The sequence below is a fragment of the Gracilinanus agilis genome, chromosome 4, assembly GCF_016433145.1.
Source record: "Gracilinanus agilis isolate LMUSP501 chromosome 4, AgileGrace, whole genome shotgun sequence".
NCBI lineage: Eukaryota > Metazoa > Chordata > Mammalia > Didelphimorphia > Didelphidae > Gracilinanus > Gracilinanus agilis.
The window spans coordinates 513,115,378-513,128,496 of NC_058133.1; the positions used below are offsets into that span (position 1 = coordinate 513,115,378).

At 42.8% G+C, this 13,119-nt stretch overlaps 1 protein-coding gene across 1 annotated transcript; it reads left to right on the forward strand.

The window, feature by feature from the left end:
- The first annotated feature begins 4,880 nt into the window (after positions 1–4,880).
- OTOS (otospiralin) lies at positions 4,881–11,466 on the forward strand. Its single transcript, XM_044673225.1, has 3 exons — positions 4,881–4,938; positions 5,932–5,958; positions 11,282–11,466. The coding sequence occupies exons 1-3, from the start codon at positions 4,881–4,883 to the stop codon at positions 11,464–11,466; spliced, it is 270 nt and encodes an 89-aa protein (XP_044529160.1).
- The last annotated feature ends 1,653 nt before the right edge of the window (positions 11,467–13,119 follow it).

Below are 13,119 nucleotides of genomic sequence, written 5' to 3' on the forward strand. Positions count from 1 at the left end.
TATTAATTATATGGAAATAGGTCTTGATGGATAACAAATGTAAAACCCAGTGGAATTGGGTGTCTGCTATAGGAGGGGGGTGTGGGCAGGGGAAGGAAAGAACATGAATCTTGTAACCATGGAAAAAATATTCTAACCAATGGAAATGTGTGTCAGCTGCAGGAGGGTGGGGCAGTGGAGGTGGAGAAGAGAGTAAGAATATGAATCATGTAACCATGGAAAAGTTTTCTAAAAATAAAAAAAACTTAAATTAATTAAATAAAACTTCCCCAAACAACAACAAAAAATTAAACAAATAAATAAATAATTTGCTCATGTTCCGATGGGGGAAAAAATGAAGTATAAAATTCCTGGACCCCTTCTCTTGAGGGAAGCAGATTTCACCTGTACCTGCCTCCCAGCCATTCACTCAATAAATTCTGTTTTTAAAAGATTCCTTGGAGCCTGGTAGTTCTTTAAGACTGTACCCTCCTAAACCAGATAATATCAAGTTCTCCCACAATACTACCACAAAGAGAACTGCTATAAATATTTTTGAACATACAGGTTATTTTCCTTTATTGATAGTTTCAACCAACTTTTTAGCTCTAGGATTTGGCGCATATGCCATCATGTCTTCTGCAAAAAGAGATGGTTTTATAATCTTTGTTCATTCTGTTTCCTCTCATTCCTTTTTCTTCTCCTATTGCTATAGCTAGCTTTTCTAGTACAATATTAAATACTAATGGTGATAATGGGCATCCTTGTTTTTCCCCTTATCTTATTGGGAAAGCTTCTAGCTTCTCTATCATCTCTCTAGATCAGGGGTCCGCAACGTATGGCTCTCAAGACATATCTGGCTCGTTTGAGGGCCAGATATGGCTCTTTCTGCAGGAGCCATAAAGTCCATTTTTTTTCAGGCGCTGTTACAGGAGCATGCACTGTGAGCACTGTATGGCTCTTGTGAAATTACATTTTAAAAAAATGTGGCATTTATGGCTCTCACGGCCAAAAAGGTTGCCGACCCCTGCCCTAGATGATACTCGCCAATGGTTTTAGGTAGATAAAAATCATTTCTCATTTGTGGATCCTCTTGTTTAGTTATTTCACTCATGTCTGACTCTGTGACCCCTTTGGGGGGGATTTTCTTGTGAGATCCTAGAGAGGTTTGCCATTTCCTTCCTCAGCTTATTTTACAGATAAGGAAACTAAGGCCAATAGGGTTAAGTGACTTGCCCAGGATCACCCAGCTAGTAAGTATCTGAGGCTGCATTTGAACTCAGGTCTTTCTGACTCCAGGCTGGGTGTCCTATCCTATACCACCTAGTAACATCTTAATCTAAATCTAAATACAATTTAATTTGTAACCTGTTATGAAGGCGGTAATGGTACTAATGGGCCTAGAGCCGGTAATCAGTCTAGCAGGAGGTTGAGTTGGATGTTATGGAGGATGGGCAAACAGCTGGGAATGAATTTGGTTCAGGTTTCAAATCCAAACCCTGATAGCTAAGTGCCCAGTGAATCTTCACTGCTAACTGCTAGTTAGTTCCTTTAAGATGACAGGCAGCAGACCCCTCCCTGCTAAGGTAACTGCCTCTTATTGGATGATGGCAGACCGGCAGGAAGTGGGTGCTTGAACTTCCTGTCCCAGCAATGGAGGTTTGGTTCAACCTCACTCAGGATTCTCTCTTCTTCCTATTCTCCTTGACCTTAGTGGTAAAGGAAATAACCACAAGATTCTCAGGTTAAAGCTAAAGGATTTATTGAAACTGGGGAAGGAATAGGCAAGGTAAGAGGGCTTGGTGTTACTAAGCTGTTGCTAAGGTCAAGCTGGTGATGCTGACAAAGGTCCTAAGAAGATCTTGGCAGGCCAAGGGCTGGCTGCCCTCGGCCAGAGCTAAGCTGTCTCTGGTCAAGAGGTTGATCAGATCTTCTGTGAAGCCATCCACCGACTCCACAAAGATTCCTAGTGGGTTGGACACTCAGAAAGGGGAGCCAAGGACTGAATGAAAATGGGTTACAGGTTAAGGATTAATGGAAAGAGAACATAAGGCGAGAATAAAGATACGCAGACATAGAAAGTTTTGGCATAAGGTAGACAGACAGCGAGTAAGCTCTGGTGGTCAAGAACTTCTGCCTCAACTGTCATATAGCTACTTTTATTAGGGTTACAATCATACACGGGGGGACGAGGGAGCCAAGTGGTCTGATGTGAGGTAAACATCACGAGATACAGATTCTAAAACAATGGATAGAGGAAACATCTAGATCCGGAATCCATATGGCCTAAGGTCTTGATACTAATTACTTGTTTTTTGGTAAAATAAGGAGCCTGAGATAACTGACCAGTCTTCCAGAGTGTAGCCTTAGGGAAGGGCTAGGAATTTGGCAAGGTTGAGGTTTAATTCAACTCAAGGTTACAGAAATCACTCATAAGCAATATAAGAGTCATTTTTGAGCACTCTTAAAATAATATCACAATTAATGTATACCTGGATTGCTACATTCTGGCTAATTTAGTTGATAATAAAATAGATGTTGTTGAGTTGCTCTTAAGGATGGTCCTAATATCTTGGCTATCCTAAGTTCCTAACCACAATTCCTCCTCCCTCAAACCCTCACCACTCCCACCACCCAGGCCCAGGGAAAGGGGTAAATGAGCGGACAGGGTGAAGTCTTGGGAAAACAGAAGCCAGACTTGGGTTTGCAGGGGCTTTTATAGTCTTAGCCCAACTGCCAGTTGGCATCTGGCCCATGGCGCATGCCATCGTCAAGATTCCATCCAGGGTAACTGACAGCTTTGCCTAGGCTAATATTGCAATGCAAAAACCCTGCATTACAAACCTGACTTACTTTACTTATAGAGTTTGTTTGATAACATTAGGAGGTTAGTAAACTAACTGAAACCAGCTCTATGGGATGTGAAAATTTACGTAAGGTGTCCAACATTACTCAGAGAAGAAGCTAGAGAAAGGATCCCAATTGTTCTCAGCTGCTTGGTTATTCTGGTGACATGTAAATCTCCCTTCTCACTCAGCCTATAGTAGACCCTCTCAATGTAGGTTAATCTGTAACCTGACTTAGTTTACTGATAGAGTCTATTTAGGTTTGTTTCCTTAGGAGATATATGACATGATTATACTTAACTAAGTTCAGCTTTTATGATATTGAAGGAAGGATGTGATGTGATAAGGGATGTCCTCCTTAAAAACAACAACAACAACAACAAAACTGGTAACCTGAAAGAATATATGAGATTATAAAACAGTATTTAAAAGAATTATTTCTCGGTCACCCTGACAAAATTTTGTCTCTAAGAAGCCTTGTTAGAATCCTAATCTTGGTTGAGAGGTTCTTTGTCTCCCCCACCTGAACCTGTGCTTAAGCACAATAAAACCCAAGTTTTGACTTCTCGAATTTCTGGGTTGTGGTATCTTTATTTCAGCAGCAGTAACCTCCCACAAGGACTCAGAGGAGAGCTATTTCTCCCATCCAAGCAGCCCAGGCAACTCTGCAGAAGTAGAATGGACTACACCTTCAACAGGTGCTAATAGTCATTATTATCCAATATTCTCCAATATTCACTAGAATTCTTCAAGTCACTTGTCATATATGTTAGAGTAGAGATTCCCTCCATGTATGGGCCAGACTAAGAGGCTGCCATGGCCCTGCCCAAGTTTCACAGCTTGTGATTCTCTTGCTTTTACTTAGTCTGAGCCCAATTAATGTACATTGGGGCAAAGGAAGGCAAGTAATTAGCACTTGCCATTATATTTTAGTTCAATGCCTAGTATTTAGATACTCATTCAGCAGTCCCAGGTCTCACCTACCCAGCTACCCTAGCTGGGAATCTGTCAGGAATGCTGAGGGGAGGGATTCATGTTTTGTTCTCTAAAGTCCCTTCCAACTGTCAAATGATAATACAATTAGGTTTTATTTTGCCAACATTGGGTTCAGCCTGAGAAGCTTTAAGCAGGGGTTTAGTCCATAAATTGAAAAAAAAAATTCTTAATAGCTTTATTTCCATCTAATTGGTTTCCTTTATCCTACAGATTTTATGCATTTAAAAACATTACTCTGAGATGGGGTCCCATAGGCTGAGCCAGAAGGGGTTCATGACTCAAAAAAAGTTTAAAAGCCCTGGAGAATTCCTTTTGTGAATATCCTTCTCTTCCTGCTTTGGATTTACAAGTGGGATTCTTCAGAGCTGATTTCTGTTTTCTGTTTTTTTTTTGTTTTTTTTTTTGTTTGTTTTTTTGTTTTAACACAAGTGGGGCTATGATGAACTACAGTTCAATTCTTTGCAGAAGGAAAAATTCAGATTGGTGCTTCCAGAAAGTGACGTCTCCCTTCCTTATCCCCTTGCCTTTCTCAAGAGAGCAGTTCTCTTTATGCCATCAACAGAAGCCCATTCAAGCTGGACTGCTGAATCAGACAAGAAGTAACTTCTGAGATAAAAACTGGAACCAACCTCAGGGGGGAAAACAAAGGTACGATTTCTTGGATTTCTAGGATCACACTTGCACTCTCGCTTAAGTGACTTAGGCTTAACCTCTCAAAAAGAAATCTATAGATGGAAGGGCACGCAGGGGGAAAACATATTTTAGTAGTTAAATTCAAATCACCCTTGCTAAGAAAATAGTGAGAGATTGTTCCCATAAAGAGATCTAAGTTTTTAGTTACCATAGACTATTTGGTAGAGGTGCCAGAAATGTGTTTCCACGGCCTACGTGTTGGTTTAATTATAAGGGAGGATTCTTTGGGGTGAGTGTTTGAGGGGACTCAATGTTATTAGGGAAGGGTGGTATGTAAAAAGCGTCAATGTGGGTGGTAATGATGGGCCTTTTCCTCCTTTGTTGGACAGTTGACATTTGAAAGATCAGCAGTGGGATTTGGGGAAGATGAAATTCATCATTATCAGCCAGCTCTTCCTCTGCCTGCTGATGGGGACTTTTGTAGGTGAGTTGGCTACTAAGAACACTAACTTTTCATTGTCCCCTGAAACATTTGAAGTGGCTGGAGGTAGAGGGGATAAAGGTCTGGGCTGAGAGTCAGGAAGATCTCAGCTCAAATCCAACATTAGATTTTCTCTAGCTTTGTTAGGCAAGCCACCTAACCTTATGAGCCTCAGTTTCCTCTTTTGCAAAACCATAATAATAGCATCTACCTCAGGACTATAGAGAATAATGGACTAAGAGCAGGAGGGGACCTTTGATATCATCTAATCCAACCCCCTCATTGTACAGATGGGGAAACTGAGGGCTAGGAAGATTCAACATTTTTGCATAAAGTCCCATGGGTAGCAATGATCTTAGTGTCATGGGATCATGGATCAAGAACTGGAGGGGACCTTCTAAGTCATATAATCCAACCCTATCATTGTACAATGAAGTTGCTTTCTGTGAGCCAGTGACTGGTTGTGCTAGGACACAAAGACAAAAAAACAACTCCTGCCCTCAGGAGCTTACATCCAAAAATTATTTTTTTCATAAAAAAAATCATTTTGGATTTACAGATGAAGAAACTGAGTCCCAGAGAGGCTAGTCACCTCCTTGGTACTTTGCAGAGGTAGCAAGCTTCAGAGGCAGGATCTAAACCTGGATCTTTGGACTCCAACTTGGGTATTTTTTTCCACTCAAATGAGAAACCAAGTGTGAAGTGTTTTGCAAATTTTAAAAATACCCTATTTGTGCCAACTGTTACTTTTACTTACTGCTTTGCTTTAAAAAATGCCATGGCTGATTTAGCCTCTCTTCCTTTCTGGCACATCTATGTTAATTGCCAGTTCTGGGTCTCTCAATGTCCTTGCCTTTTGCTCATGATGGATTCTTCATGATGGCTCAGAAAGCTGACATCAAGCCAACTGTCAGCCTCATTCTTACCCTTACCAGAAGCTTCCAACCCTCTGCTTTCCCCTTCTCCCTAAGTGACACATTTCTTCTTTATTTGTAGGTGCCAAGCCAGTCCAAGAAGATGAAGGTAATGTGATGGTGTTCATTTCTTACATCTGTGCGTGTGTGTGTGTGTGTGTGTGTGTGTGTGTGTGTGTGTTTAAAAGGATTTAAGAGATAAATAAAAGAATTTAAAAGAATAAAAAATGGAGCAGGAATGATGGGGGAAGAGTAAAGCTAGGCAGGGGGGAAACATTCCCTCTTATTTTAGGCAAATTAATGGCTATCAACACTAGTTTTTCTGTTAACTTGCTGTGCACATGTTAATCAGTATCTCTGGGACAAGTTCTGTACCATACCAAAATGGTGGGTCCATCAGAAAGCTTCCATCTTTGGGTGATCTCTCTTTTTTTTTTTAACCCATACTTTCTGTCCTAGTAACAACTCTAAGCTAAAAAGGACTTGGACTAGGCAAACAGGGTTAAGCGACTTGCCCAGTGTCACAGCTAGGAAGTATCTGAGGCTACATTTGAACTCAGGTTCTCCTGACTCCTGGCCTGAAACTCTCTCCATTGGGCCATCTAGCTGCCCCTGGGTGATTCTCTAAAAAGCAGGATATATCTGAAGAGTCTGGGCCCTGGATCAGGAAGCATGGAAGAGAAAGGGTATACTTTCTTGGGCCTCTCCTAAGGGAGGTGTTCAGATGGGGGGCGGGGGGGAGAGAGGGAAAGAGAGGGGGGCAAAATCAGTCTTCTCCATTTCTTTGGCTCCCATTCAGTGCTCCCCTCCAGCTCCAGAGAAAGAAAGTAGGATATTATGGGAAAAAACACTAACTTTTGAATCAGAAGAACTGGATTCAGATTCTGCTTTACTTTGGACAAGTCACTTTAATCATCCACACCTCAGTTTCGTCATCTGTAAAATGAAGGGTGGGACTCAATAGCCTCCAAGGTCTCTCCACAGCTAGATCTATATGATCTTTAGGTGTTTTCCTCCATCAAAAAATATTAAATGCTCTTCTACAGCCAAAAGCATGCTAGAAGTGGGAAGAATGGTCAATCTGGAGTCTAGAGATGAGACTTACTCTGTCCCAGTGGGCAGATGAGTCCCTCAATGTCTCAGAGACACATTTTGCTCGTCCATGAAATGGGAATGAAAATATCTTTAGTACCTTCCTTACTAGGCTTGGGGGTTTTATGGAGAAAACTTATGCACAAACTTAAACAGTCATAACAAGGTGAGTTTTTGATGATGGCCTCATTTCTCAGTCTTTGAAGCCATATTGTAGTCCAGTCAAAAGAACCCTGACTTTGGGATGAGAGGAACTTAGTTCAAATTCCACTCCTGGTGATTACTGTATGATCTTGGGCAAGCCACTTCCCACCCTTGGGGCTCAGTTTCCTCATCTGTAAAAATAAAGAGGTAAGTTGGTCTCTTCTGACTCTAGATGAATGATTCAAGTGGCAGATACTTGGGTATCTCTTCCTTCCAGAAGAACTGATGTTTTCATAGAGGGTCGTAAGAAAAGCAAAAACATGAAACTTTAATGGGTGGAATTTAGGCATAGGGTTTGGCACATTTGGGGCAAGGAAGTATTTTTGGCCAGGACCTGAAGTTAAAAAAGGCATAAGGGGGACAGCGTGGCCCATTGATTAAGCAATCAATAAAGATCAATTTTAACTTGCCCTATTAGGTAGGCACTGGTCTAAATAATCAATGGCACAAAAACCAAAATGAATTCATCTCTACCCTCAATATTTAGCTGATCATCTAGATATTAATAAGGATGTACAATAGAGACCCAGGAGACAGGAGGTCCTGGGTTCAAATCATGCCTCAGACACTGTTATAAAATAAAACTAGATGCTGATGTTGTATAGAGGGAGAGGATGAGATGACACCTCCCTCCTTTATAACAGTGCCCAGGCAGGATCCTTTAGGTCAATGGATGTTATCCCTTCAGGTCTCACCTGGGGTTGATTGATGGTGTATAATGGGCTCTTTAGGTTTGTCTCTGACTGCGTATCTCCCTTCCCAGAGAAGCTAGGAAATAACCACTCCAGGAAGGTACTTTAAAAGGCTTTGACTGTATTTAACAAAGATGGATAATGGGATTGGATAGAGGTATTGGGAAAACCCTAATTAAATTTGGTAATGATAAACCCTTAAACTGTAGGTAAGTAATGAATCAGGATGGTTAGTCCCTCTCTGGTCCAGCCTGGCCACAGCCACACCAGAGTAGGCAAACTGCTGCTTGATGTTTCAGCTTCTTCTCCTTTGCTAGATGATATGGCTAATCAGTCTTTGGGATATCCACCCTTTCCACCCTCTTCTTCTTCTCCTGCCCACTTCCTGGATCCCTCCCAGGCCCTGGGAAACCTAGATAACTAAGATGATTGATTTCCTAATATCTAGGGACAGTAGAATCAGAGATGATGGTCTGGGTACAGGTTGATGATGTTAGCAGGAACAAACAGGAGGATCTTGCAAGGTTGAGCTCACACGTCTCAATCCTCAAAAGACCAGGATCCACAGATCTCAGGTCTCAGGGAAAGAAAGGAACCCCTGCCAGGGCTGCCAGGGTGGTTTTATATCCCCTGGGCCAACTGCTCTCTCCCTCTGGGAACATTCCGATATCCAACTGATCCACCTGTCAATCAACAGTGTGGATTCCTGGCTCCCAGAGATTCAATATAACAACACTATCTAGCTGTGAGACTCTGGGCAAGTCACTTAACCCAACCCCAGTTGCCCAGTCCTTATGGCTCTTCTGCCCTGGTACCAACACACAGTATTGATTCTAAGATAGGAGGGAAGGGAAGGGCTTTAGGGAGAAAAAAAGAAAAGGATGCACAGAATAGATACACAATAGATAGCAGGTCATTTTGGGAGGGAAGCACTAGGGATGAAGGGGCTCAGGAAAAGCTTCATGGAGAAGGAGATGCTTGAGCTGAGTCTTAAAGGAATCAAAGGATTTTAAGAGGCAAAATGGGAAAGACCCAGATGTGTAGTGTGATAGTTAGATTAAGTCATTAAATCTAAAGATGGGCAGTGTAGACTTAATCTAACAGTAGTCAGTAGACTCCAGGTTGAATCCCAGTTCTGTTCCTGCTCCCTTTGTGACCCTGGGCAATCGCTTCCCCTCTCCAGTCTTGGTTGATTCCTCTGTCAAATGAGGGGGTGAAGCTAGCTGATGTTGGGGGTCCCTTCCAGCTTTGAATCAGTCTAGAAGATATTAAGTTGAAGGTGGATTGACTCATTTGGTCTACACCCCGATTAGGTATTGATTTTCTATTATTGCATTTACGGTAGGTTGGAGCTATCCTTTCTGCCTCCAGGAGTACAAGGGACAAAAAATGCTGGCAGAGGCGGTGCAGCGGGGAGCCTGGTCACACGGGGACAGTGGAGCGTGTCCAGCTCCAGGTTTCCTGACTGTGTCTCCCTCCTCCCAATACAGCCCAGCTCCCTTCAGAAATAAATAGTTTTTTCTTTGGGGATAGTTTGCTTTTGCTGAATGCCAAGCCACAGGCTCTACTCTGAAATGAAAGATCAGCAATTTATGCTTCCTGTCCCAGACAAATGGGCTCAACTCCTGTGTCCTTGCTTTGTGTGTCCTTCCTTCCCTGGAGACTGTAGGGCGATGCGGGGGCGTTGAGATAGAGGCAGACCAGTTTCGGTTTGAATGTTCTGCATTTCAAAGGACTTGGCAATCCCATTTGTGCTTCTCAATTTTGAGTTACTGCATTCATTCGTTCGTTCATTCATTCATTCATTCATTCATTCATTCATTCATTCATTCATTCACAGGGAATCACAGCCTTAGATTGGCAGTACCATGAAGTGAGGAGCCTGTGGATTAATCAATGGACTAAGTAATCATCAATGGCTCCTTGGGTACTCCTGCTTCATGGCCAACACAGAATCCCGGAGCTCAGGGAAATTAAGAGATTGATTGGCCCAGGATCATACAACTAGTTAGTGAGGCAGAACTTGAACTCAGATCTTCCCAACTTCAAGCAGAATGCTTTAGCCATTGCCCCATACTTCCTCATGAGGCCACCCCAACCTTTTGTTTCTAGGAAAGCCATTCTCTAGATTGCTGGATCTGGGACAGAAACGTCCACCTCCAGGCTCACCCGCTTCCTTTTTCCATCCTCTGAGGCAGCGGAAATTGGGCCCAATCCTACAATCAGGTTCTGTGATCTCATGACTGCTCAAGTTCTAGATTGTTTAAGGTCACCTTGTCCTGTGCAACCTCGGGACGCCTTAGGGTGCCCTGAATCCAGTGGCCTTTTCTGAGAAGGCTGCTAGAGCTCGTGTTAGAAGAGACCTCACAGATCATCTCTTCCATCCCCCTCATTTGACAGATGAGGAAACTGAGTCTTGGCCAAGGACACGGGTAGTAAGCATCCAGCTTATCTAACTAGATTTAGCATTCTTTCCTCTATACCATCCGGCCTCCCATGAGGTGAGGTTTGAGAGCCTCCTCCTCCATGAAGCCTTCTCAGAGTACTCCAAATCGCACCTGTCTGTCACTAGGGGCAATTAGGTGGCCCAGTAGATAAATGTATTGGACTTGGGAAGTTATGACTACAAATGCTGCCTTGTCCCCTTACTAGTTGTGCGACTCTAGGCAAATCACTAAGACTTTCTCAGTCTCTGTTTTCTTATTTGTACAAGGGGGGCCACAATAGCACCTACCTCCCAGGGGTCTTCTGAGGATCAAATGAGTTCTAAGAAGGCTTTGCCAACCTTAAAGGGCGACAGACAGATTAACCATGTTCACTATTATTATTTACTGATCTCCTGGGACCCTTCTTGTTTGGACAACACTCGCAAGCACTTAAATCCATTTTATTTTTTGCATGGGACTTTCTCGTCCCACGAATGTGGGATAGATTGGCTGAGTGAAAGGAAAAATCTGTGGATGGAGAAGACAGAGGAAAGGTACAGGATGCAGAGGCAAAGGGCCCAAGTGCTACTCACCATCTGGTGACCCTGGACAATGCTCTAGGCAAAGTCTCTGGGTCTCAGTTTCCTCATCTGTAAAAGAAGATCGAAATCCAGCCTTCAACCTGCAATCTGATTTTCCTCTCCAGCACTGGGAGAGTATCTTCCGGGATTCTATTGGGCTGCTGAATGGGGCCAGTTAGGCGGCATAGTAGATGGTGTCATGAGACTTGGAATCTGGAAGCCCTGAGTTTGAATCCTGTTTCAAGTTCTTACTGGCTATGTGGCCCTGGGCAAGTCATTCATGCTCTCTCTCTCTGGGGCTTTCTCACTTGAAAAATGAGGATAATAATAGCACTTCGCTCCAAGGTTGTTATGAGAATCAAATATATGTAAAAAACTGCAACCTTTCAAGGACCACATCAATGTCAGTTACTGTTTTTATTTTCTCTTTTTATCAGATCCCTTTGCGGAGCTGCCAGCCTTACCCTACTGGCCTTTCTCCACCACAGACTTCTGGTCCTATTTCGAATACTTTCAGACCCTGGGAGCCTACCACCAGATCAATGATTTGGCCCGAACCTTCTTTGCCCATTTTCCCCTGGGCAGTACCCTGGGTTATGATGTCCCTTTTCAGGAAGACTGAATCCTTTCCAGGTTCCCTAGAACGGAGAGCCTGGAATTTCAAACCAATCTGTCTATATTTCCTTTCTTCCTCAAACTGCATGTCCACAACGTAAGCACTTAGTACATACTCATTGTTTAAAGCAAAACAATGCTTCATCGTTAGTATAATGTCACTTCCCTCTTTGCAAAGCTTCAAATAATGCTTTTTTGGGGAACAACTCTTATGCTAAAATATTAATAAAGACATTTCGAATGGGCTATTTGTATAGTGTTTGTCCAGGGGGAAGATGGGAGCTGGGAAAATTCAGAAAAAACAAAGTGGCCACCACGACGAGACAATTCCATCTTAGTTCTACTCGTGAAAGCTCCATCGATGTCTTGACTGTGTGAATGGGGGTGTCCCATCGTATTCTGCCCTGGTCAGACTAAACGGGAGTGATACTAAGATCTGGGTACTTCATTTCAGGGACGTGCCCGTGAGCCCCACTAAGTTTAGAGGAACATGAACAAGATGGTAAAGAGGCTGACCACCATGTCAGGTGAAGCATGGTGGAGGTCAGTGGGGCCACTTAGTCTGGAGAGGAGAAGAGAGGGGAAGCATTAGGACTGTCTTCAAATGCCTGAAAGGCTTTCAAGGAGGAGGAATTAGTCATTTTGTGTAGCCCCAGACAACCAAACAAGGGGGAAATGAAGAGTGAAATGTTGGGGTGGATTTTGGCTTAATCCAAGAACCTTTCCAGCAATTAGAACTGTGAAGACACATAGTTGGCTGCTGTTGGAGGTTGTGAAGTCCTCATCCATTGAACTGCTCAAACAGATGTTTGGCTGTGGGTCCAGGACACTGCCAGGGAGACTCTTGCATTGGGAAGAGATTGGACCAGAAAAAGCAGTAAGGCAGCAGAATCTGGGATCAGGAAACCTAGGTTCAAAAACTAGTTCTCTAACTTACTCTATAAGGTTAAACTAATTACCTCAATTCTTTGGTTAGGAGAAAGGGGAGGGTTGCATTGGGAATGTTGGTAATCCACCAGTAAAATCAACCAAAATGGACAAAAAATGAATAAATACTTTGGGGTATCACTGCACGAATGACCAAAGATGGTGCCTTTGAAGCATTCAAGTTCTCATTTCTCAAGGACACCATCTTTGAAGTCCTGAAAGATTTAATTCAGCATGAACCCACGTGCGTGCTACCTTGGGTGATGGTTTTAGGTTAGAGTTAGCATTACTGGGTTTTTATTCAAATAAGTCCATTTTCTGGCTTTCTCTTTTTCTTGTAAAAGCCAAAGAATGTATCAAAGGCTTTTCCTCTTGCCTTCTCGACAGCTTGATTTCTGGCCGTATTTTTATTAAAGAAGACAGCAAGAATTAGTTGGGCAAATTAAATAGTAACAGAAGACAAGAGTCCATGGTCCTTCGATACGGGGTTTACAGTTTAAAGCCTGAAAATTACTGTCGGGTGCTACTATTCAACTGTATATACCATGAGAAGTGACATGTTAGAGTCCCGAAATACCCATATTTTTTCCACTAAGGTTTTTTTTGGCTCCTGCTTCTGTTTCCTGCATCTCCTCTCATTACCTGTTCAAGCATTTCAATTTAATCAGACTTCAATAACACTAGGAACCTCAGGGGGGAAAAGGCCTCCAACACAACCTGATGTCATTCCCAG

Excerpts from the sequence above, each read along its gene's own strand:
- OTOS (XM_044673225.1), top strand. The coding sequence starts at position 4,881 with ATGAAATTCATCATTATCAGCCAGCTCTTCCTCTGCCTGCTGATGGGG. Across the intron at positions 4,939-5,931 it reads GCTGATGGGGACTTTTGTAG|GTGCCAAGCCAGTCCAAGAA; the intron begins GTGAGTTGGCTA and ends CTTTATTTGTAG. Across the intron at positions 5,959-11,281 it reads GCCAGTCCAAGAAGATGAAG|ATCCCTTTGCGGAGCTGCCA; the intron begins GTAATGTGATGG and ends TCTTTTTATCAG.